The 25,756-nt window shown below is 43.5% G+C and overlaps 1 protein-coding gene across 1 annotated transcript in view; it reads left to right on the forward strand.

The window, feature by feature from the left end:
* OXSR1 (oxidative stress responsive kinase 1) overlaps positions 1-21,256 on the forward strand; it is a 142,619-nt gene extending 121,363 nt beyond the window's left edge. Inside the window, exons 12-18 of the mRNA XM_040433777.1 lie at positions 335-370; positions 3,162-3,290; positions 3,413-3,486; positions 6,853-6,905; positions 7,999-8,067; positions 14,354-14,418; positions 20,643-21,256. Of these exons, the coding sequence (XP_040289711.1) occupies positions 335-370; positions 3,162-3,290; positions 3,413-3,486; positions 6,853-6,905; positions 7,999-8,067; positions 14,354-14,418; positions 20,643-20,717 (501 nt within the window). The 3' untranslated portion in view covers positions 20,718-21,256. The remainder of the gene's footprint in view (positions 1-334; positions 371-3,161; positions 3,291-3,412; positions 3,487-6,852; positions 6,906-7,998; positions 8,068-14,353; positions 14,419-20,642) is intronic.
* The last annotated feature ends 4,500 nt before the right edge of the window (positions 21,257-25,756 follow it).

Genomic DNA, 25,756 nt, shown 5'->3' on the forward strand with positions numbered 1-25,756 from the left:
GAACGGACACGGAAACAAACAATGTTCGTGTCTTCATGTAGCCTAACCAGCAGGTTCATAATTAGTCATGTGTTAAAAACTGACCTGAAATAACTCCAAGAACAGTAAAGCAACATATTTACTTTTACATAGTTTAAACCTGTGAAATGTTGTGGTGGAATGACACATTTTTCATGCCTATTTTATATATGCCTATGTTATAGAATCTGGGCTGGAAGTTCACACATTTTCATGGTTCATAACAGGTTTGCAACTCGATAGAACAGCGCTGTGTATCTTAGATGTTTAATGTGATAGCGTGCTGCTCTAACCTTGTTCTGTGTCCCTCCTGCAGTCTCCACGTGTGAAAGATTCTTTACCAAATTCTGAGGTGAGAACTTTTAGTAGTTTCTGGTTTCTAACACTCGGCTTTTCAAGCACAGCAAAAACTGATTTGTAATAAACACTTCATATACATAATACATTCCATGTAAAAGTTCAATCCAAAGTAATATCATACGGCCAGCATGACCACGGCTGACATACAGTTTCTAACAAAAGTGAGTACACCCTTCACATTTTTATAAATATTTTATTATCTTTTCATTGGATAACACTGAAGATATGACACTTTGATACAATGTAAAGTAGTCCGTATACGGCTTGTATAACAGTGTAAATTTGGTGTGCCCTGAAAATAACTCAACACACAGCCATTGATGTCTAAACCACTGGCAACAAATGTGAGTACACCCCTAAGTGAAAATGGCCAAATTGTGCCCAATTAGCCATTTTCCCTCCCCTGTGTCATGTTATTTGCTAGTGTTACAAGGTCTCAGGTGTAAATACGGAGCAGGTGTGTTAAATTTGGTGTTATTGCTCTCACACTCTCTCATACTGGTCACTGGAAGTTCAACATGGCACCTGATGGCAAAGAACTCTCTGAGGGTCTGAAAAAAGGAATTGTTGCTTTACATAAAGATGGCCTAGGCTATAAGAAGATTACCAACACCCTGAAACTGAGCTCCAGCACGGTGGCCAAGACCATACAGCGGTTAAACAAGACCGGTTCCACTCAGAAGAGGCCTCGCCATGTTGAGTGCACATGCTCAGCGTCATATCCAGAGGTTGTATTTTCAAAATAGATATATGGGGGCTGCCTGTATTGCTGCAGAGGTTGAGGGGTGGGGGGTCAGCCTGTCGGTGCTCAGACCATACACCACACACTGCATCAAATTGGTCAGCATGGCTGTCGTCCCAGAAGGAAGCCTCTTCTAAAGATGATGCACAAGAAAGCCCGCAAACAGTTTGCTGAAGACAAGAAGACTAAGGACATGGATTATTGGAACCATGTCCTGTGGTCTGATGAGACCAAGATAAACTTATTTGGTTGAAATGGTCTCAAGCGTGTGTGGCAGCAACCAGGTGAGGAGTAAAAAGACAAGTGTGTCTTGCCTACAATCAAGCTTGGTGGTGGTAGTGTCATGGTTTGGGACTCCATGAGTGCTGCCAGCTGTGGTATGCTACAGTTCATTGAGGGAATCATGAATGCCAACATACAGTACAGACCAAAAGTTTGGAGACACCTTCTCATTCAAAGAGTTTTCTTTATTTTCATGACTATGAAAATTGTAGATTCACACTGAAGGCATCAAACACTATGAATTAACACATGTGGAATTATATACATAACAAACAACTGAAAATCTTGAAGCTCATCAAGAGAATGCCAAGAGTGTGCAAAGCAGTAATCAAAGCAAAAGGTGGCTACTTTGAAGAACCTAGAATATGACATATTTTCAGTTGTTTCACACTTGTTTGTTATGTATATAATTCCACATGTGTTAATTCATAGTTTTGATGCCTTCATAGTCATGAAAATAAAGAAAACTCTTTGAATGAGAAGGTGTCCCCAAACTTTTGGTCTGTACTGTATACTGTTGCATACTGAAGCAGAGCATGATCCCCTGGCTTCAGAAACTGGGCCGCAGGGCAGTATTCCAACATGATAAAAAAAACAAATACACCTCCAAGACGACCACTGCCTTGCTAAAGAAACTGAGGGTAAAGCTGCTGGACTGGCCAAGCATGTCTCTAGACCTAAACCCTATTGAGCATCTGTAGGGCATCCTCAAACGGAAGGTGGAGGAACACAAGGTCTCTAACATCCACCAGCTCTATGATATCGTCATGGAAGAGTGGAAGAGGAATCCAATGGCATGTGAAGCTCTAGTGAACTCCATTCCCAAGAGAGTTAATGCAGTGCTGGAAAATAATGGTGACCACAAAAAATATTGACACTTTGGGCACAATTTGGCCATTTTCACTTAGGGGTGTACTCACCAAAGGGCACACCAAATTTACACTGTTGTACAAGCCATACACTGACTACTTTACATTGTGTCCAAGTGTCATATCTTCGGTGTTGTCCCATGAAAAGATATAAAGTTATATATTTACAAAAATGTGAGGGGTGTACTCTTTTTTGTGAGATATTGTATGTGCCATAGGGTTACCTTTTAAAGAGAGAATTTTTTTAAGTTCCATCGGGGATACAGTCTGATTTGGGTTAAGTCTTTGTACAGTGCTGCAGAATCTGTTGGCGCTCTATACCGTATTTTTCGTTTTATAAGATGCACACGATAATAAGACGCTCCTTGGTTTTAGAGGAGTAGAATAAGAAAAAAAAATTTTTTCATCAGACCCCCAAATTAGACATCCTATCTTCATCAGAATTCAGATCCCCATATGAGAGCTTATGTCAGACCCCCATCAGAGCTCAGACCAGACCCCCATCAGCAATAAAATAAATAAACTTCCCTCTCCTACTCCGCCGCTACTCTGCAGATCCGGCAGTCTCTAATGCACTCACCGCTTGCTGGTCATAGTACGTGCACTACGTCTGGTCACTGAATGCAGTCGGGACACGTGCAGCGTGATTCCCAGAGGAAGGCCAGGGTGCGGTGAGTACAGCAAGCTTTAGCAGCACTACCGTCACCGCTCCCTGCACCTTCTGCATACTAGTCAGTGATTTCATAATGAAAGTGCTCACTAGTATTTGCTTAGTAAGACACAATGCCATTTCCTCCGACTTTTGAGGGGGAAAAAAAGTGCGTCTTATAAAGCGGAAATACTGTAAAGCTTATATAATAGATGATAAAACTGCCTATGTTCCACTTTAGATATTCCCTGCAACAGAGCCAAGCTCCAGCTATCTCCAGACTCCAGCACAGTCTACAGCCAATCTACCTCAGTCATCTGGCCAAGTTTCAGCTTCACAAGTGTCTGTTCCTGTCCCATCATCTGTAAAGGTGAGCAGCATATTCAATGAGTGCCTTCCTTACCCGTCTGCCCCATATGTGTACATTTCAGTACATGTAATATAAGTGAATGTGTGTATGACATCCGCTACGGTATGTTAACTCTTTTCCAGGCCACACCCGCGGCTCCTGTGCCTCCCACACCTGAAGAAGTGAAAGCTGTTATCAGTTTAGTATTACGACTAAGGTACTTATTTTTTGTATTATTGGTGTTGTTGTCACAGACAATGCTTCTGTTTAGCATTTTGTTTCTGTATTGTGTTATTGTGACATTTTGTTGTGTGTTAATTTTTCGGTTTTGACGCAATGTTAGTTCTGTGTTTCCAGCATATAGTATTGTATATTTGGAGGATTATGGAGCTATGTTACAACAGTGACACCTGCTGGCCGAATAACTCATGGTAAACTAAACCCACAGTAGGGTAACCAAGGTTGTATTTTTGTGATCTACATTTTACAATACATTTTTCTAAATTTAGGATAAAAACATTTACATATTGTCTATAATTCAAGGCTGGGCAGAAATTTGCACCAAATATTGTACTCCTTTGGATAGTGCATGATGCAAGTTCATGGTGTTTGGCTTAGTGCTGTGTAAGTGAATGCTGCACCACTCAGAGAGGAAGTATTATCTGTGGCCACATTATTTATGGGGCCAACTTACTAATACTGTCTAATGGCAAGACAGTGTGAATGTAAACCTAAAGGGGTTATCCTATGAATAATGTAAAAAAGATCAGACCTCATATAGTGCATGTCACTCTGTTTCTAACAAAGCTAGAACCAGCCCTGTACCTAACCTGGATCCAGAGATCTCCACATTCATTGCTCTGGTAGATTTATACCAAGCTGACAGCTCAACTAAGGGGGCGTGTCTCAGCTCTCCCTATCACAGCTCAGGGGGCGTGACCATGCTCTCCCTATCACAGCTCAGGAGGCAGCTGAAGGATGAAAGTGAGCATGTGCGACCATCTCAGTGAGCAGGTCAAAGCAATAAGAAAAAGATGGCGCTATACAGATACTAAATGTTTAATTACATGCAATTACAAAAGAATTCAGATCCAGGTGCTGGTATGGTTTTGAAAACTGTAGAATAGAATATTTTTCGTGGGACAACCCCTTTAAGACCCCATTAGACTGCACAATTTCAGGCCAATTTTCGGGGTTCCAAACGCTCATTCATCAGCGGCACATCTGCCTGTGTAATCAGGAGAGAATGAGGGAGGAACGACTTCAGTAATTTTTGTGTAAAATACAAATAACTGTTCACAGTAACTGTAATTTTGACCTGGGGTGCCCAAACTTTTACATGCCACTGTTAATATATATGGGATCATTTATCAAACTGGTGTAAATTAGAACTGGCTTAGTTGCCCATACCAACCAATCAGATTCCACCTTTTCATTTTTGATAGCTCCTTTGGAAAATGAAAGGTGGAATCTGATTGGTTGCTGTGGGCAACTAAGTCAGTTCTACTTTACACCAGTTTGATAAATGACCCCAATATTGCATTGCAGGTAAGTAACTATATCCAATGAGTACCATATATTTAGTATTAATTGTATATAGGTGTGTCTACATAAATCAAATCTAAGTCAAATAAGGAAAGATGGAAGCTCCTGACATCGATAATACAGGGGCCAAACTATCATATAATACATGTTATTCAGACAGCAAGGGATCCAGGAACCAACCAATAATTAATCCTTAACTTGCATGTCCTAGTCACATAGACTATTAAGCGGTCATAATGATAAAAGAAACCGGTACTGTTGTGTCCCTATGTCACTAAGATGATGAGGAGGCCATGTGGATAAGTATAACCTGCCAGATGGATGATCGGGCACTGAATGAGGCTTCTTTAGACTGTCTCGTCCAGGGATCAGCACTCCAGCTGCTGTGAAACTACAACTCCCAGCATGCACACTTAATTGGCTGTTCTTGCTACTCCCATAGAAGTGAAAGGAGGATTCTGGGAGTTGTAGTTTCAGAACAGCTGGAGTTTCGGAGCCTGCTGACCCCTGGTCTAGTCTATTTTTATATCGCCTATTTGTTTAGTTTACTCCAAAATATGTCATATTTAGCTCGTTTTAGGTGCAGAATGACACATCTAAGCCACACCATCCTGGACGTGAAGCAAAAAGTACAGAAAAGTGTCTAAAACATTACATTTGGTTTAAAGCATTTACACCAGTTTTTGTTGTAAATAGTTTCAAAATTCTGGCACATTTTGAATATTAAATCTCCCGCTACAGTATGTGTGCCAATATCAATGTGCATGCAAAATGATGTGCTGCTACTTCTAGATGAGTGACCACCCCAAAAGGCCCTATTCACACAACCGTATCCGTTTTTGCAGACCACAAATTGCAGATCCGCAAAACTCGGACACTGGCTATGTGTGCTCCGCATTTTGCGGATTTGAACGTCCAGCCCTTGAATAGAAATGCCTACTCTTGTCCACAAAACGAACAGGAATATGACATGTTCTATTTTTTTGCGAGTGCTGCAGAACGGACGTACACGGTGTGCTGCCTGCATCTTGTGCAGCTCCGTTGAAATAATTGGGTCCCTATCTGAGCCGCAAAAAATGCGACTTGGATGCAGACTGAAAATATGGTCGTGTGAATGGGGCCTTACACAGGCGACGAAAGGAAGTGGCGTTCACCCTACTGTCAAATGGGTTGTTGCTCTATAATGACCCCAGCCATTGTGAGTACATATTCTTATTAAAGGGGTTGTCCCTTTTATTTTATTTTATTATAATTTTTTTTATATTGATGACCTACCCTCAGGATAGGTCATCAGTATTAGATCGGTGGAGGGCCCACTCCCGGCACCCCTGACGATCAGCTGTTTGAAGAGAAAGCAGTGCTAGTATATGCTCTGCCTTCTCTTCACTCTTTACCTTCAATGGGGAGCAGGTGTATTTACAGCTCAGCTGTGCCATTGAAGTTAAAAGGGTTGGCGAAGTAGTAATTACACCTGATCACTGCTGCGGTTGCGATGGCGAGCAGGTAAACAGTGAAGAGAAGGCAGCACTCGTACAAGCACTACTTTCCCTTCAAACAGCTGATCGGCAGGGGTGTCGGACTCACGCCAATCTGATATTGATGACCTATCCTGAGGATAGGTCATCACTATTATAAAAGCAGACAACCCCTTTAAATATTGTTTATAGTGGACACAGAATATTCAATCTATGATCAACAGTAGAAAATAAAAAATACCTCTTTCTGTTGGTCTAAATTAGCAGATTTCTGTTCTCTGCTTATCATCACCTCTGAGGGTGCACATCCATTTATTGTAAAGGTTGAGGAAGCACACAGAGAAAGCTGGCAATACTGTATCCTAAACAAGCTGGGAGATGTAAGCTTTGTGCTTTATACTTTAATATAAGAGGACATTTTTAAACATTTCTTTACATAGACTGAAAACAGAACATTCCAGTTTCCCGCAGCCACCACTAGAGGGCACTTACTACATGCCTGATTACATGCATTGTAGGGAATTACCATGTGCAACTTATTTTCAATTTTCCTTTTTTCCCAGAAACACAAAGAAAGAACTCAATGATATCCGGTTTGAGTTTACTCCTGGAAGAGGTTAGTTATTATTATTTTAAGATAAAATACAAAGTGAAGGGGGATAATTTGCTCCTGACAATTGTGATCAAAATATAGAGCGCCCCCCACTGATGTCATCACACTTTTTTTTTTTTTAAGACTTTTTTCATAGAATGAGCTCCTCCCTGGCTATGAGCGGTGCGCTCTGATTGGATGCTCTCACAGCCAGGGGGAAGAGAACCGCTCCAGTCTCCGCCTAGTATAACCAAGTCGGTTAATTAGAATATAAGGTGCCGAAATCAACAGTGGGGGACAACAGTGGACGAACTTTTGAAATTTTTTTTTTTTTAAATGCAATGACATCAGTGGGTGCCGCCCTATAAGGTAAGACCCTAATTAGACTAGTGTTAAACAGATGAAAGGTCCTCTTTAAACTGATAACTTCATTAACTATTATACTGCCTTCCTAGTGACCAACTCTTTCTGTAGAGAAGGTATAGATACTTAAAGGGGTTGTCTCACTTCAGTAAATGGCATTTATTATGTAGAAGAAGTTAATACAAGGCACTTACTAATGTATTGTTATTATCCATATTGCTTCTTTTGCTGGCTGGATTCATTTTTACACTGCTCATTTCCATGGTTACGACCACCTTGCAATCCATCAGTGGTGGTCGTGCTTGTACACTATAGGAAAAAGCATTGGTATTGGTGGCCAGGAGCGCACATAAGCTTGTACTTTTCCTATATTGTGCAAGCACAGCCACCGCTGATGGATTTCAAGGTGGTCATAACCATGGAAACGAGCAGTGTATAATGTGATTGAAAAATGAATCCAGCCAGCAAAGGAAGCAATATGGACAATCACAATACATTCATAAGTGGCTTGTATTAACTTTCTCTAGATAATACATGCTATTTGCTGAAGTAAAGACAACCCCTTTAAAGGGGTTGTCCAGTGGAGTAATATCAATAACCCATCCTCATTTTTTCCCCATACCAGATGAGAACCATATATTGATTTTTTTTTTCACCATTATTTTCTAAGATCATATTCTGAAATTATTTTGGTCACCTTACATTCATATATTGTATATTACATCATTATGACAAAACCAACTTTGTTTTCCAGATACGGCCGATGGTGTTTCCCAAGAGCTTGTCTCCGCTGGCCTTGTAGATGGAAGAGATTTAGTAATAGGTAATTGTCATTGCAGCTGTTTGACTCTAGCACAGATGTAAACTCTGATGTGTTTCATCCATTGAAGGGGTTTTCTGCCATTTTTTTTTTTTACTGATGACCTGTCCTCTGGATAGGTCAGCAGTATATTATCGGTAGGGGTCCAACACCCAGGACCGCTGCCGATCAGCTGTTTAAGAAGGCATCGGCACTCACAATTCACAAGAAAGGTAGTAGGGAGGAATCGGGCAACTATAGGCCAGTAAGCCTGACATCAATAGTGGGGAAATAAATGGAAACCATACTTAAGGAGAGGATTGTGGAACATCTAAAATCCCATGGATTGAAAGATGAAAAACAGCATGGGTTTACTTCAGGGAGATCATGTCAAACTAATCTTATTGATTTTTTTGATTGGGTGACTAAAATAATAGATGGCGGAGGTGCAGTAGACATCGCTTATCTAGACTTTAGTAAGGCTTTTGATACTGTCCCACATAGAAGGCTTATCAATAAATTGCAGTATTTGGGCTTGGACTCCCATATTGTTGAATGGATTAGGCAGTGGCTGAGGGACAGACAACAGAGTGTTGTAGTCAATGGAGTATATTCAGACCAAGGTCTTGTTACCAGTGGGGTAACTCAGGGATCTGTTCTGGGACCCATATTGTTTAATATCTTTATCAGCGAAATTGCAGAAGGCCTCGATGGTAAGGTGTGTCTTTTTGCTGATGACACAAAGATTTGTAACAGGGTTGATGTTCCTGGAGGGATACACCAAATGGAAAAGGATTTAGGAAAACTAGAGGAATGGTCAAAAATCTGGCAACTAAAATTTAATGTTGATAAGTGCAAGATAATGCACCTGGGGCGTAAAAACCCAAGAGCAGAATATAAAATCAGTGATACAGTCCTAACCTCAGTATCTGAGGAAAGGGATTTAGGGGTCATTATTTCAGAAGACTTAAAGGTAGGCAGACAATGTCATAGAGCAGCAGGAGATGCTAGCAGAATGCTTGGGTGTATAGGGAGAGGCGTTACTAGTAGAAAGAGGGAGGTGCTCATGCCGCTCTACAGAGCACTAGTGAGACCTCATTTGGAGTATTGTGCTCAGTACTGGAGACCATATCTCCAGAAGGATATTGATACTTTGGAGAGAGTTCAGAGAAGAGCTACTAAACTGGTACATGGATTGCAGGATAAAACTTACCAGGAAAGATTAAAGGACCTTAACATGTATAGCTTGGAAGAAAGACGAGACAGAGGGGATATGATAGAAACTTTTAAATACATAAAGGGAATCAACAAAGTAAAATAGGAGAGAATATTTAAAAGAAGAAAAACTGCTACAAGAGGACATAGTTTTAAATTAGAGGGGCAAAGGTTTAAAAGTAATATCAGGAAGTATTACTTTACTGAGAGAGTAGTGGATGCATGGAATAGCCTTCCTGCAGAAGTGGTAGCTGCAAATACAGTGAAGGAGTTTAAGCATGCATGGGATAGGCATAAGGCCATCCTTCATATAAGATAGGGCCAGGGGCTATCCATAGTATTCAGTATATTGGGCAGACTAGATGGGCCAAATGGTTCTTATCTGCCGACACATTCTATGTTTCTATGTAGCACCACGGCCTTCTCCATGCTTTCCAAGCACAGCGCTGTATATTGTATAGCTTGGTACTACAGCTCTGTTCCCTTCTATGGGGCTTCTATTCAGTTTGTATTATTTACCGCCAAGTATGAATCCCCTAATTCTCCTGCGTATAGCAATGCCAGGGGCGGACTGACAGGTCGGGCACTTCGGACATGGTCCGAGGGCCTGGCCGGGATGGGGGCCCGCCGCAGAATAACATTATGTGTTAATGTTATGCCCCAGGGCTCCAGTCTTGTCGCCATTTGCGACTAGAGCCGTGCCGCAGCTCTGAATACAGCGGCGGGCACAGAAGCTGAACTATCATGTTCACTTCTTATCAGCAGCGCAGTGGAAGAGTCTCTCCCTCCCCCTGTGCTGCTGCCGCGGCCAATAAGAAGAGGGACAGGGGGAGGGGCTGTGGCCACTGCGCCACCAATGAAGATAACTGAGCTGTTAATATAAATACAGGAGGCGGGTGCCGGAATCAAATAGCGGCACCCGACCTCTATGACAGGGAGCGGCACCTGAGGGGTTAACTGCCGCTGATCGCAGCTCCCTGTCATAGAGGTCGGGTGCCGGCTATTTGATTCCGGCACCCGCCTCCTGTATTTGTATCAACAGAGCAGTTATCTTCATTGGTGGCGCCCCCCCCAGTATAATAAACATTGAGTGCAGCGCCCCCCCCCCCCCCCCACCCAGTATAATAAACATTGAGTGCGGCGCCTTTCCCAGTATAATAAACATTGGTGGCACAGTGTGCCCTCCCCCCAGTATAATAAACATTGGTGGCGCAGTGGGCAGTGCCAATGAGGGTTATAATAAATAAATAAAAATTAACTCACCTCCTCCAATTGATCGCGCAGCTGCCGGTCTTCTGTTCTTTCTTCAGGACCTGTGGTGACGTCACTGAGCTCCATCACATGGTCCATTACCACGGTGATGGATCATGTGATGTATCATGTGATGAGCACAGTGATGTCACCACAGGTCCTTTGACAGGTCCTGAAGAAAGAACAGGAGACCGGCTGCTACGCGATCAATTGGAGGAGGTGAGTTCATTTTTATTTATTTTTTTAACCCTCATTGGCACTGCCCACCAATGTTTATATATTTATTATACTAGGGAGGGGGGCGCACTGCGCCATCAATGTTTATTATACTGGGGGGGGGGGGGCGCACTGCGCCACCAATGTTTATATGTTTATTATACTAGGGAGGGGGGGCGCACTGCACCACCAATGTTTATTATACTGGGGTGTTGGGGGGGGGCGCACTGCACCACCAATGTTTACATGTTTATTATACTAGGGAGGGGGGGCGCAATGCGCCACCAATGTTTATTATGTTGGGGGGGGGGGGATGCACTGCGCCACCAATGTTTATTATACTGGGGTGTTGGGGGGGGGGGGCGCACTGTGCCACCAATGTTTATATGTTTATTATACTAGGGAGGGGGGGGCGCACTGCGCCACCAATGTTTATTATGTTGGGGGGGGGGGGGGGGCGCACTGCGCCACCAATGTTTATTATATTGACCTTCTACTATGCATTCTGCATTAAAGAATGCTATTATTTTCCCTTATAACCATGTTGTTATAAGGGAAAGTAATACAGTGTAAAGACTTTCATCCTAGCAACTATTCGTGAAAATCGCACGGTTCAACCGTAAGGATGGATCCGGCATTCTGGTATTTTGAATGCCGGATACGGCACTAATACATTACTATGCGGAAAAATGCTGAATCCGGCATTCAGGCAAATCTTCAGTTTTTTTCGCCAGAGATAAAACCGTAGAATGCTGCGGTTTTATCTTTTGCCTGATCAGTCAAAAAGACTGACCTGAAGACATCTTTTCCGGTATAGAGCCCCTGTGACGGAACTCTATGCCGGAAATGAAAAACGCTAGTGTGAAAGTACCCTAAAATATTAAGTTTAAATCCCCCCTTTCCCAATTTTATATATAAAATATATAAACAATAAATAAACATATTACATAGAGCTGTGTCCGAAAAGTCCAAACTATAAAATTATAAAAAAATATCTCCTATGCGGTGAGCATTCGCCATTTTTAGTCACCTTGTCACCCCAAAAAATAGGATAGGACTGTTCTATTATGGGCCGAACGTTTCATAAAATGCGAAATGCACGCGGCTTTTTTTGGTGTTTTTTTTTTTGCACGGTATTGAGTATCGCAATACTTTTTAATGGTGACAAAAGCGAATCAAAACTTTGGTATCGAAACAACCCTACGCCAATCTGATCGGCGTAGCGTTGTCACGATACCAAAATTTTGATTCAGTTTTGATTTGTCGACTAAAAATGTAATTTGGCTCCTAAATTTTTCAGTTCAGGAGCCAATGGCTACTAGGTATTTTTTTTAGTCTGGAGCACTGTGCCCAGCACCCCGATTCTGAATGTTATGCTGGCCTGGTAATGGCAGCGGGGCCCGGTGCAGTCACTGTATTCTATTACACCGGGCCCCGCTCACTGTAATACTAATATTCATATGTGAACAACTTGAAATCCTCTGCGATCCTGTCCCTCTGAGCTCTCTGTACTCACAAACTCAGTAGCAGGCTGGGCGGCAGCGCAACTCACTGACGTCACGCGCCTGCTCCTCCCACTTTATGAATTAAGTAGGAGGAGCAGGCGTGTGACGTCAGCGAGTTGCGCTGCCGCCCGGCCTGCTACTGAGTTTGTGAGTACAGAGAGCTCAAAGGGAGAGGATCGCAGAGGATTTCAAGTTGTTCACATATGAATATTAGTATTACAGTGAGTGGGGCCCGGTGTAATAGAATACAGTGACTGCATCGGGCCCTGCTGCCATTACAACACCAGATGCCGGCCCATCATTCACTCACAGGGACACTGTTATTGGGGGGGATCTGTGGATGAAACATATATAGCATAAGGTGCTATATATGTGTCACCCACAGAGCCCCCCCACAACAGTGCCACCCACAGAGCCCCCCCACAACAGTGCCACCCACAGAGCCCCCCCACAACAGTGCCACCCACAGAGCCCCCCCACAACAGTGCCACCCACAGAGCCCCCCCACAACAGTGCCATCCACAGAGCCCCCACAACAGTGCCATCCACAGAGCCCCCACAACAGTGCCATCCACAGAGCCCCCACAACAGTGCCATCCACAGAGCCCCCACAACAGTGCCATCCACAGAGCCCCCACAACAGTGCCATCCACAGAGCCCCCACAACAGTGCCATCCACAGAGCCCCCACAACAGTGCCATCCACAGAGCCCCCACAACAGTGCCATCCACAGAGCCCCCACAACAGTGCCATCCACAGAGCCCCCATAACACCTTTTGGTTCAAAATATTTTTTTATTTGGCTATTCCCCACCCCTCTTGTAATTGTTCCGCTACTTGTGGGCTGCGCGGGAATGAGTTCAGTCACTTTGGTGCGCAATCCCGTCCTGCATCGCGTGATCCCGCAAGACCCACCGCTGTAGGTCACGGGTCTCGCGGGATCACGCGCCGCAGGATGGGATTGCGCACTGAAGTGACTGAACTCATGCCCATGTAGCCCGCAAGTAGCGGATCAGTGGAACAAGTACAAGGTGGGTGGGGGGATGATCTGTGGGGTTACCCAGACGGCTAGGCCCTTCAGAGTAGTTATTAACCCCTTTCAGCAGTCCCCTATTCACTGAAGGGGGGACTGCTGAAAGGGATTAATAACTACTGTGAAGGGCCTCCCCCCCTTTCACAGTAGTTATGCCCAGATATGTGCCCCCTTCACAGTAGTTATGCCCACACTGCTTCTAACAGAGGCTCACTAATGGACGCTGAGATTAGATCACCCCATACGAAAGCATTGAATCAATGCTTTCCTATGGGGAAAAATCTGACCCTGGAGGTCATCATGCAGGGTGTGAGGACGTCCAGCGTCAGAAACCAGACCAAAGGACTGTTTTAATCCAGGAAGCCCTCAGGTGGCTGCCAGCGACTAGAGGCCGACTTATTGCTGGAACGTAAACAATGCAGTTTCTCTAGAACATTGCAGCTCGATTTGCAAAAGGGACACTGTACCGAGACCACTTCAATGAGCTGAAGTGGTCTGGGTGCCTTTTGTGTCACTTTAACTTTGAAATCTTATTAAAGATTGTGTAGGGTGGGGCTGGAGGCGGGACAAGGGTGGGGCTTGCAGCAGAACATGGGTGGGGCCTGTAAGGGGGCCCTTGATTTATTTTGCCCGGGGGCCCTGAGGGTTCTCAGTCCGCCCCTGAGCAATGCCATATAGCCACTGTAGTTCTACAAAACCAAAGCCCCCGTGTCATTTTAGATAAGCATTTACAGACAAGAAACTGATCAGTGCGGCTTTGGTCGTTCTTGACATCCCAAACGGGTTGACCGCACTGTGTACAGGAGTGAGCACAGCCATCAACCTGAGCATGGAAAGTGGTGATGATGGTGCCATTAATCTAGCAATTTATTTGGGACAGGAAGGCTTTATGTCTATACTGTGTATCATCTCTCCATGCAAACTCACCAGAAAGGTCCCAAAATGTCACCAGGACTAGAGGTTGTTAGCAAGATGTTTGTGGAATCTGTGATATGCTTGATGTGTATTCTGTATATATTGTATCATTGCTTTGCAGCTTTATTTCTAGCCTAGCTTAATTGTAATGTAATTGCCGTATTGTCTGTTTTTAGTTGCAGCTAATTTACAGAAGATTGTGGAAGAGCCACAGACTAACAAATCAGTCACCTTCAAGTTGGTAAGTGATCCTAGAACTTCTGTACTTCTGTACCGCAGAACAGCTGTGTATAATATTCTTCATGGTCCGCAGATGTGTATCCAGTATGGTGTCTGCCCCAGGGTCTTAAAGACTATGTACACCTTCGGGTTAATTTTTTATGATTTACATTTTACTTATTTTGGGCTTAAAATCACTTTGGTGTTCAAAAAATATGCTCAGCCGTTTCTGAGATACAAGACTTAGAGGACCTTTCACCAGTTTTTACTTTATAAAAGCGATACCTCACACTGTAGCCCATGTTCCCTAGATGTCATATCTCAATTTTTTTTCATGATATGCTCCTCCGTTGCGCCGCTGTGCCCCTCCTTCTGTTTAGGCGCTCTGTGTGCTAATTAATAGCATCAGAACAGGGAGGAGGAGACATCAGCTTTTCTCAGTGGGCGTCTCTTTTATCTGGCCGTGGCGCTGTCCAACCACAGCGGAGCGCGTCACAGCCGTTTAGAAAAAAACAGCTCACCTTCTCCCTTGCTGTGACAGTGTGATGCGCTCCGCTGTGATTGGACTGCGCTACAGCCAGATGCAAGAGACGCCCACTGAGAAAAGCTGATGTCTCCTCCTCCCTGTTCCGATGCTATTAATTAGCATACAGGGCGCCTAAACAGAACGAGGGGCACAGCGGCACAACGGAGAAGCATATCATGAAAAAATTAGCGATATGACATCTAGGGAACATGGGCTACAGTGTGAGGTATCGCTTTTATATAGTAAAAACTGGTGAAAGGTCCTGTTTAAAAAAAAAAATCTGTCTGTTTACAAGCTTTCATTTTGTTTTCTTTGAATCTCATCATTTGAGGGCTAATGTGTAGCTCTTATCTCTGATCTCCTGACCTCAAAAAACACTCATTTTAGCCCATCTCTTATAAGCCTGATAAGAATATAGCTTAACCCCTTCCCGGCATCCACCGTACATGTACGTAGCAATTTAGCGTTTTTGTTTTTGGCTCCCTGCCTTCCCGGAGCCATAACTTTTTTTTATTTTTCCATTCACATAGCCGTATGAGGGCTTGTATTTTGCGGGACAAGTTGTATGTTCTAATGCCATCATTTATTATGGCATACAATGTAGAGGGAAGCTGGAAAAAAAAAATCTGGGGTGGAATAAAAAAAAATAAAAAATAAAAATAAATAACATTCTGCCACTGTTTTATGGGTTTTGACATTCACTATGCAATAAAAAAGACTTGTGCTCTTCATTCTACAGGTCAGTGCGATTACAGCGATACCACGCTTGTATAGTTTTTCTTGCGTTCTAATACTGAAAAAAAATAAACTTAATCGCCATATTCTGACCCCATAACTTTTTTTTATAGTTATGTCTACAGAGATGTGTGAGGGCTTATTTTTTATGCGGGATGATCTGTAGTTTTTGCCAATACCATTTTGGGATGTGTATGACTTTTTGATCACTTTTTATTCATTTTTTTGGGGGAAGTAAAGTGATGCAAAATCGTCCATTATTTTTTCTGTTACACCATTCACTGGAATATTATTTTTTTTCCATATTTTAATAGTATGAGCGTTCTCGCATGTGGAGATCGCCATGATGTGTTTTTTTTTTTTGGTGTTTTGTTTTGTGGAAAGGGGAGGTGATTAGAATTTTTTAAATATTTTTTAAAACATTACTTTTTTTTTTTTACTTTTTTCGTTCCCCAACTTGCAATAATCAGATTGCAATTTGTAGAGAATAATGGAATTTGCTTCATTATCCTATACAGAAATAGGTATATTACAGTTCAGTGCTGCCACCTGCTGGCCTGAACTGTAATGTACAAGTAATGAGCCAGGAAGCCTAGTACTGGCTCAGGCTCATTACATGCATAGAACGCTTTCCCCGATCTCTGCCGGGGTAATGCGTTACTGCCCTGGAAGCTCGCTTCTGGCCTTCTCAGACGCTGTAGTCACATTTGACTACGGCATCTGAGGGGTTAAGTGTCTGCAGTTGGCTTTACCGCTGAAGTGGATTGGGCGCCATAGCAACTGGGCGACTGCTGTTTCACACAGCAGACACCTGGGGCTAACGTCTGCTGTAATGCTGATAACGGCCATTTAACCCCTCAGGCGTGCGCTTCCTGGGCAGGAACGCATCCCCCGGGTGTTCTAGGCGCCTGGGCTCATTACTTGTATATTACAATTCAGGCCAGCAGGTGGCAGCACTTAATTGTAGTATAGCAATTTCTGTATAAGATTATGGATTGCATGTTGGGGACTTAAAAAAAGGTAAAAAGTTTTCAAAAATAAAAAAATTCAAATCACCCCCTTTCCAAAAAATTAACACACTGGTCATCGCTGCATGCGAAATATGGGGTTAGAATATGGTGATGTACAGAAAAGTTTTTTTCAATTTTTTATTTTTTTTTCAGTAATTTTAACTTTTTTTTTTAATTTAGGGTACTTTCACACCAGCGTTTTTTCTGGATCTGGCAGGGTTCAGCAAAAACTCTTCTGTTACTGATAATACAACCATCTGCATCTGTTATGAACGAACCCGGTTGTATTATCTTCAGCATAGCCAAGACGGATCCGTCATGAACACCACTGAAAGTCAATGGGGGACTAATCCGTTTTCTATTGTGTCATACCATGACGGAAAGAAAACCGCAGTTTGCTCTCCGGTATGGGAATGCAACAAAGTGGAACTGAATGTATTCTGGTGCACCGGCGTGTTCCGTTCAGTTAAGTTTTGTCCCCATTGACAATGAAAGAGGACAAAACTGCAGCGTTTTTTCCCGGTTTTAAGACCCTATGACAAATCTCAATACCGGAAAATAGAAATGCTAGTGTGAAAGTAGCCTAAAGCATCAAATCCTTACAAATACATTAATATATTGATATAAAATAATATCAACCCCAATCTCCCCTACCCCCTGCAACTCCGTTGACATTTAATTCATAGTACTTTTAAACTTGAAATCTTGTAAAATATTGCTGTTTTTCGGTGAAGAGAATAAAATATCATTGATCTTATCCCTATTCCTACCCAAGTACCTATTAGATGAGTTTCTCCCACTAGTTCTTAATTGAAATAAAATCATGCTCCTGAACATTAATCTCATAATTTTCTTTTTTTTAGTATTAAAAACATTTTTTTTTTTTTTATCCAACCTCCCATCACATCCTATGCAATATTAAATAGTGCTGTTAGAAAGTACAATATCTTTCACAAAAAGCAAGTCCTCATACGACTATGTTAAAAATAATAAAAAAAAGGTATGGCTCCGGGAAGATAGGGAGTAGTGTTGAGCGGAGTGAGCTTCGGATGCTACATCCGAAGTCGCTTCGTTCAAAACTTCGGATTAATACTGTATGGAGATCATCTCTGTACAGTATTAGAATGTATGGGCTCCGATGAGCCGAATTAAGTTATTCGAGAAGTCACACAAGACTTTGTTAAATAACTTCGGTACTTGATTGTTAAAGTGCATAACCACTTTGAAACTTGGAACCAAACTTGGGTTCGGTTCTGAGATCAAACCCTAAGCATCCGAAGCTCACTTTGCTCATCACTAGTAGGGAGTGAAAAATGAAAATGGAAAATTGCTCTGTCAGGAAAGGGTTAAATAAGTGTTTATGAGGTCAGGAGATCAGAGATTAGAACTACACATTTGCCATCAGATGACCTGATTGAAAGAAAACTGCGTCAGTTTGCAAACAGACTGATTTTTTTTTTTAACTCTTGTATCTGAAACAGCTGAACATTTTTTCATTTTAAGACCAATTAAAAAATGATTGTTAGCCCAAAAAAAAGGGTAGAAAGCAATCCTAAAAAGGTGTCCGCAGGTGTCGGTAGCCTTTAAAGCCTGCATAGTAGCATTAAATTCAGATGTCCCTGCCACCGATAATTGGTGTATTTATAAAGAGGAAAAAATGGCCTATGAAGTCTGAAAGTTTTATGGGGTTTTGATTAACAATGACATTGTTATTAGTCATTTTTTCATAGGTTTAGAGATTAGGGAACCTTTGAAAAGTTACTTCATTGTTTCAACAATGGATTTTTCTTTACTCGTTATTTTACCCTTTTTTAAATCATGTGAAAAGAATATATATATATTTTTTTATACATTAAACAACAGGAAGCTTTGTAGAGTATGCCATTTCTCTTCTTATATATGCGTATACATGCTTATACTTAATTGTGGAAATATTTATTAGAAAACTGCATGTAAGGTGTCCCACTTGCTGACCGTAAGTGTGCTGTGTCTTTGTGCGGATCACTGGCAGCCCAGTTCTGCCCTACTTAAGCAGGGACAGATAGTAGAGAATGTTGCTGCAAGAGATCAGCACTGACAGTAGGACTGGGAGGGAACTTGGTAAAATAGATATGTAACTAAAAAGTAATGTATGTATAGGGAGCCAGGGGCTGGGGCAGGGAAAGCATAGGCAGGTTGAGAAGTCTGCCTCGTTATACAGGGTTGTTAAGGGGAAACGTGTTAACCTGGCTCCCCGTGCCTGCGATTCTGTCCACACACGCAGGTATGGGCACCAGGCTTCCTCACTCCTTCCCGCTACTGCACCCCGTGATGACAGGTGCGGGCAGCAGGGTTCTTAGCTGTGGTCTGCACTTCCGCAGCCAGCATCCTCCTCCTGTCTCTGAACAGAGCTTGCGCTCTGGCTCAGAGTTCCTTGTCTGCCTATAGGGTGTGTGCGGGCGTGTCTCTCCTCCTTATGTGAGGCAGCACGTGCACGCTCCCTATCTTCCCCAGTCTATGGCTGGTATGCATTTAACGGTGCCTCCTTCTACAGAAAGGCGGCTGAGCAACTTTGGTTCCTAGCCTAGTCTAGTTCCTGTTTAACATAGTAACATAGTACATAAGGCCGAAAAAAGACATTTGTCCATCCAGTTCGGCCTGTCATCCTGCAAGTTGATCCAGAAGGCAAAAAAAACCTGAGAGGTAGAAGCCAATTTTCCTCACTTTAGGGGAATAAAAAATTCCTTCCCAACTCCATTAAGGCAATCAGAATAACTCCCTGGATCAACGACCCCTCTAGTAGCTATATCCTGTAATATTATTACGCTCCATAAATACATCCAGGCCCCTCTTGAATTCCTTTATTGTACTCACCATCACCACCTCCTCAGGGAGAGAGTTCCATAGTCTTACTGCTCTTACCGTTTAGCAAAAGTGTTTCTGTTATTCTTACCATTACTGTGTACCGGACCTGTCATCTTGTTTAACGGACTCTGCCTGTCTGCCCCTGACCTTGTACCTAGTTTACGGACCTCACTATATTGCTGCCTGCCCTGACCTCAGACCTCATTTACGGATTACCCCATACTGCCGCCAGCCATAACCTCGGACCTTGTACTCTCTCACCTTGCCTTGCCACTGCCTAATCAACCTCTGGCCTCCCAGTGCCCTCTGGGTGTACCGTACCATCTGGAGGTCAGTCCAGTGGGTCCACACGCAGGTTCTGTTCCCTTGTGTTCCAGCCCTCCCCAGAGTACCTGGTGTATCCCTCGGGAAAGTCTATCCTCACCATCAGAATGATCATGCAGAACGAGGGGTGCACCTCCTAGACATAACCCTCTGAGGAGGTTGGTCTCGTGGGACAGCATATTCACACCCGCTGCATCCATAAGTTTCCATTTCCAAACTGATCCATATATTGTTTGTATTTTTTTTAAAGGTATTAAAGGGGTTTTCCAGGGGTAAGATATTGAGGATCTCTCCTCAGGACAGGTCCTCAGTATCTGACCAATGAGGGCGCCACCACCACCAATCAGCTGTTTGAAGGGGCCTCGCTGCGGCTTCTTCACAGCATACTAAGCACAGCTCCATTCATTGTGGCGCACCTGTGCTTGGTATAGCAGTCCAGGCCCGTTCACTTGAATGGGACTTAGCTATGCCTAGGCCATGTGACTAATGAATGTGGTTGGCCTAGAAAGAGGCTACAACGCTCACTGGAATGTCTTGGCCTCTTCAAACAGCTGATCAGTGGGGGTGCTGGGAGTAGGAGTCCCACCTCTGCCAGATTATATCTGTTGTGTTTCGGGTGCTAGGATCTGCTCCAAGATTTCTAAAAAGAAGGCTCCTATCTATGTGATTTTTGCCCGTTTGAATTCCATGAAATGGTTGGTGATGGGTTTCAATGACGAATAAATTCTGCAAAATATATAAACTGGTTGCAGCTGTTTTTAGTTTCATGTGATATATAATACTAGTCACAAATCTTTCTCTTTCCAGGCCTCTGGGGTTGATCCTTCTGACATTCCAGATGATGGGAAGCTCATAGGATTTGCACAGCTCAGTATCAGCTAAGCTACCGCTTTCTGAGCTGCTTCTTAATGAAATCTACATCTTCACCCTCTTTCTAATGCTTCTCTTGGCCTACAGAACCACTACTGCCAAAGAATCAAACTCTGGCTTGTTTCGGAGCTGTAACAACGTGTATTACTTTTACTCTTGTCTAACAAATGTCTCTAAACTTTGTGTAATGAAATACACTCTGAGTGGTCAGAGCTTTGTAACCGACAGCGAACAAAAAGTGTTTCTGCTCATGATTAATTTGGATTTCTTTTTATCTTCATGTGAAAAGTGCTAGCTGCCTTCTTTAGTGCGGAGGGGATGCCAGCCAAAGACGGTGGTTGTCCCTTTGTCACTAGAGAGGATCATCTTGCGCCTCTCTTACCTGTTTGTTACTGTTGCCTTATTTGAGAATACTACTGAGTATGGAACTATGGGTTTCTACCACTCTTAAACACTCAAGGCAAAAGAGAAATTAATTTGGGGATATGATTTTTATTGGCTTTAATTTAACGTGAACAGAAAGGAGTCTGAATAAAAACATAATAATTTGAGCGTGTTCATTTGTTTGGTTTCTTACATAATCAGTAGTAGGCATCTATGATTGCGGTCATCAGACAGCTTCAAAAGGGAGTTTTAGTACGTTTTCTAGTTTTTCCAACATTTCCGTAAATAGGGCACAGTTTAAATACCAGACACAGCCTAGTGGTAAGAATGGTGCTGTTTCTGGGAAAACAGAACATTGCAAAAATTGGTGGACTAGAATGGTAAATGCAATTGACAATATATGGCTAAACCCTCACTCTGATATTAAAAATGAGACTTTCGGCAATATATTCTTATATCAAGAACACACCAGAGCCTGAGCACCTCGTCAAGGTCTCTCATAATGGCACGGGACCTATCACTAACCTACCTGTGCCGTATGGGCAATTATAGGAGCATAAGGTCCGACACACAGCGAACAGCTCCCATGTTACCTCCAGCGTGAAATCACACATACAATGGGAGGAGGGAGTAGGCTGTGAGTCCCACCTATCACTTAGTCATGTGACGCAGGCTACATAGGTGCACCTAAATAATACTCCACCTGCAGTTGCCACACCTCCAGATACACACATACAAACAAACTGACAAAGTAAAATGGTCTTAAGAGGCAGAAAAATGCTCAAAACCCTGAATGCTGTTGCGCATTTCTAGCTGGGGGAGCAAATCCTGCACATGTGATCCGTTGCAAACAGCAATCCCCAGCAAAAATGCATACAATGGAGGATGCCTGCAACGGACCACATGTACCACAAAAACATCCTGCACAGGATAGCCAAATGTGCGGATGTGATTGATTATATAAAACAGAAACAAACCTTTTACTTCTAATTGCATTTGTAAAAGGTCTGCAGGGGCCTAAGTTCTTTTTCCTTAAATGGGTTTTCCCACAGTAAAAACGTATCCCCTATCGACAACAGGATACGGAAGAAGTATCTGATTTTTATTTATTTTTTGGGGGAGGGCACTGCTGTCATCCCCATCTGTTCCCAGATTGAGGGTCTTGTGTCCACGTATGGATGGAGCAGCAGGTCAAGAACGTGTGCTGCTGTTCCATTCAGTCTGTTTGAGACTGCCAGAGAAAGCATAGATTGAGACATGCTGCTCCATTCAGATGAAGACCCTAAACCCCTTTTCTCAAGATCAGTGGAGATTCAGTGGTTGGACCTGCAGCAGTTAGATAATTAGCCCCTAATTTGTATTGTGGGAAAACCCCTTTAACCCCCTTAAGGACACATGACGTACCGGTACGGCATGTTTCCCGAGTCCTTAAGGACACATGACGTACCGGTACGTCATGTGTTGTTCCGATCACCGCCACCCGGTGGTGGTCGGAACAAGGCACCTCGGCTAAATGCGCGCGGGGGGGGGGTCCCCCCGTGTCGGCGTTCGCAGCAAACCGCAGGTCAATTCAGACCTGCGCTTTCTGCAGCTTCTGATCCCCGCGGTCCCTGACCGCGGGATCAGAAACTTTAATATGCCGAAAATATAGATTTTTTTCACCCCCTCTGCACCCCTGAATGATTTTACACCGGCGGGTGGTGCAGGGTGGGGTTGCGGGCGGCAGGCGAGATCGCGATCCCCTGCCCGCCTCCTCTTGAATATTCATTGGCGTCCAGTGGTTATACCAGAGTGTCAGCACATTGCTGACACTCTGATATAAACGGCTGACATCTGTGCCGTACGGACCGCTGTATGGAAAAGGTTAACAGTCAGGGAGCTCCCTCTCCCATTGGGGGGCTGCTGTGCCTTTGCAGCCCCCAGACAGGATGGGGTAACAGAGGGAGGGAGTTCCCCTCCTTCCCCTTCCCCGTCTGCTCAGTTGTGGCAGACGGGGAAGGTTCCCATGGCAACAGGACGCCTTCTCAGGCATCCTGCTGTCCATGGTGCTGAACAGATCTGTGCTAAAGGCATAGATCTGTTCAGACAAAGTGTAAGTAAAATACAGTACAATACACTATATAGTGTACTGTATTATACAGACATCAGACCCATTGGATCTTCAAGAACCAAGTGCGTCTGGGTCAAAAAAATGTAAAAAAAAAAGTGAAAAAAGTAAAGATAAAATAAACCACATTTATCACTGAATAAAAAATAAAATACACTACACATATTAGGTATCGCCGCGTCCGTAACGACCTGATCTATAAAACGGTCATGTTACTTTCCCTTACACCCATGACGGCACCCTGAGAGACCGCCTCCATCCAGGACAGGAAAGAGGAACTTTCGTGGAGAGCTCTCAAGGAGGAGCATGGCCCCAAGACCACCAGTTCCGGTTTCCTGTCCTAGACATAGGACGGTCCCGTGGAGAGCGGAATGTTTAGGCTGCAGGGCCCCTGGGTTTGGTCTAAAGAGGGGTTACCTGATCCGGCGTAAGTCTCCTCTAGGAACCGCTGAAGAAAAGTCTGGTGCTCGCTCCTGGGGTCCTGGTTTATGCCGTGCTGCTGCTACACTGCAGTCCCGGCCGCACTGGGAGGTGCGACCGGCACTTCCTGACAGTGTTCAGGCGGGCTGGGGCCTCCCTCTTCCACTAGGCTTCTGAGGTCTCGCGGGACAGGCGAGAACCGGAGGTACGCAGAGTGACTACTAAAGGCCGCAGATATTCCTACTAAAGGCCGCAGATAGCTCCAGCAAGGACCCGACCGAGTGATTTCTCTCCCACAAGAGGCGCGCGGTCAGGAGCAGCCCAGCCAGCCTACTAAAAATCCTGATCTTCTTCTGGACTACACTCTATCCTACAGTGCCATGGAGGATGAGAGTGCCCAGCGCGCTGAACAGCAGGAGGGTCATGAGACCAGACCGCTACTCCAGGTGGGGTAAGGGGGATCATTATCCATCCTTTTCCTTCTTTCTTATTCATGATAAAAGTCCTTTCCCTTTGTCTTGATTTTTAGACTATAAAAGAGGGGCCTAGAAAGGCGGTCGCAAAAACCAGAGGGAAGGAATGTGCCGTGTGTAAAAAGAAGCTTGCACCCTCTTGGCCAAAATTGTTATGTCAACGTTGTGTTGAGAAAGTTGTGGAAGAAGAGTCCCCATCCCTACTTCAGAATATTAGGGATATGGTGAAATCAGAGGTTTCTGATTCCTTGAAAATTTTCAAATAGAGCCTCCCTTCCGTAGTCTCCGACAGGCCAGGCATGGCTAATAAAACATCTGATTCAGATTCATCGGAAGAAAGCGAGCCAGGGGAGATCCTAGATAGTTCAGATATGGAAGCTTTATTAAAAGCAATACGTGCTACCATGAAGGTTGATGAATCCAGAGATCCGAAATCTGTTCAGGATATTATGTTTGGCGACCTAGGTCAAAGAAAATCCAGAGTTTTTCCCGTGAATGAAAATATAAAATTCTTGATACAGAAAGAATGGAAAAAACCTGATAAAAAAATTTTTGTCCCTAAAAATGTAAAAAGGAAGTATCCTTTTGATGAGGCAGACTCAGTTAATTGGGACAGGCCTCCTAAGCTGGATGCACCTGTTGCAAAAATTTCAAATAAGTCGGCCTTACCGTTTGAGGACCTAGGCACTCTTAAAGACCCTATGGATAGGCGAGCGGAGGTTTACCTCAAAAAGGTCTGGGAGACCTCAGCTCAAGCCTTTATTGCTGCCACATCCACTGCTAGGTCATTAAAATTATGGCTACAGGAATTAGAATCTCACATTCAAAATAAGACCTCGAGAGATCAATTACTAGCCGTCTTTCCCACTATATTTAAAGCGTTCGATTTCATTTCTGATGCCTTAGCTGATGCGTTGAAACTGAATGCTAGGTCTGCCGCACTCTCCAATTCAGCTAGGCGAGCTCAAAGGGTGGACACTGGGTCAAAAAATAAGCTTTGCGCAATTCCTTGTCAGGGCGATTATCTTTTTGGTTCCGTTTTAGACAACCTTTTTAGATAAAGCCTCAGGCAATAAAAATGGGTTCCCTGTCTCCAGACCCCCGAAGAAACAGCGTTTTTTTTTTCGTAAGAACAAAAAGGATTTTTATAAAGGACAGAGAAAAGACTTCAGAACAGACAATAAAAATAGGAAAGGCAAAGGTTTCCTGTTCGGTTCCCAATCTTCCTCAGCTTCTAAACCCGCTCAGCAATGACGGTTTCTCTCCTGTGGGCGGTAGACTTACTCACTTCCTTCATGCTTGGGAGAACATCTCCTCAAGCCCCTGGATTTTGAGCATCATAAAGGAAGGTTTTCGCCTGGAGTTTCTCTCTCGCCCACCGGACAGATTCAAAATCACAAATTTCCTAAGAAATTCAGAAAAAAAACTAGCTTTACAACAAGAAATTGCATCTTTGTTAGGAAAAAAGGTTCTGGTTCCAGTACCAGAGTCGGAGAAAGGCATTGGTTTCTACTCTTCCCTTTTTCTGGTTCCCAAGCCAGATGGCACATTCAGAACCATCATAAACTTAAAAGATCTAAATCAGTTCCTCTCTTACAAAAAGTTCAGAATGGAGTCAATCCAGTCAGTTTTAAAACATCTTTTCGGGGGCTGTTTCATGGCTACAA

This window comes from Bufo bufo, chromosome 5, assembly GCF_905171765.1.
Source record: "Bufo bufo chromosome 5, aBufBuf1.1, whole genome shotgun sequence".
Classification (NCBI taxonomy): domain Eukaryota; kingdom Metazoa; phylum Chordata; class Amphibia; order Anura; family Bufonidae; genus Bufo; species Bufo bufo.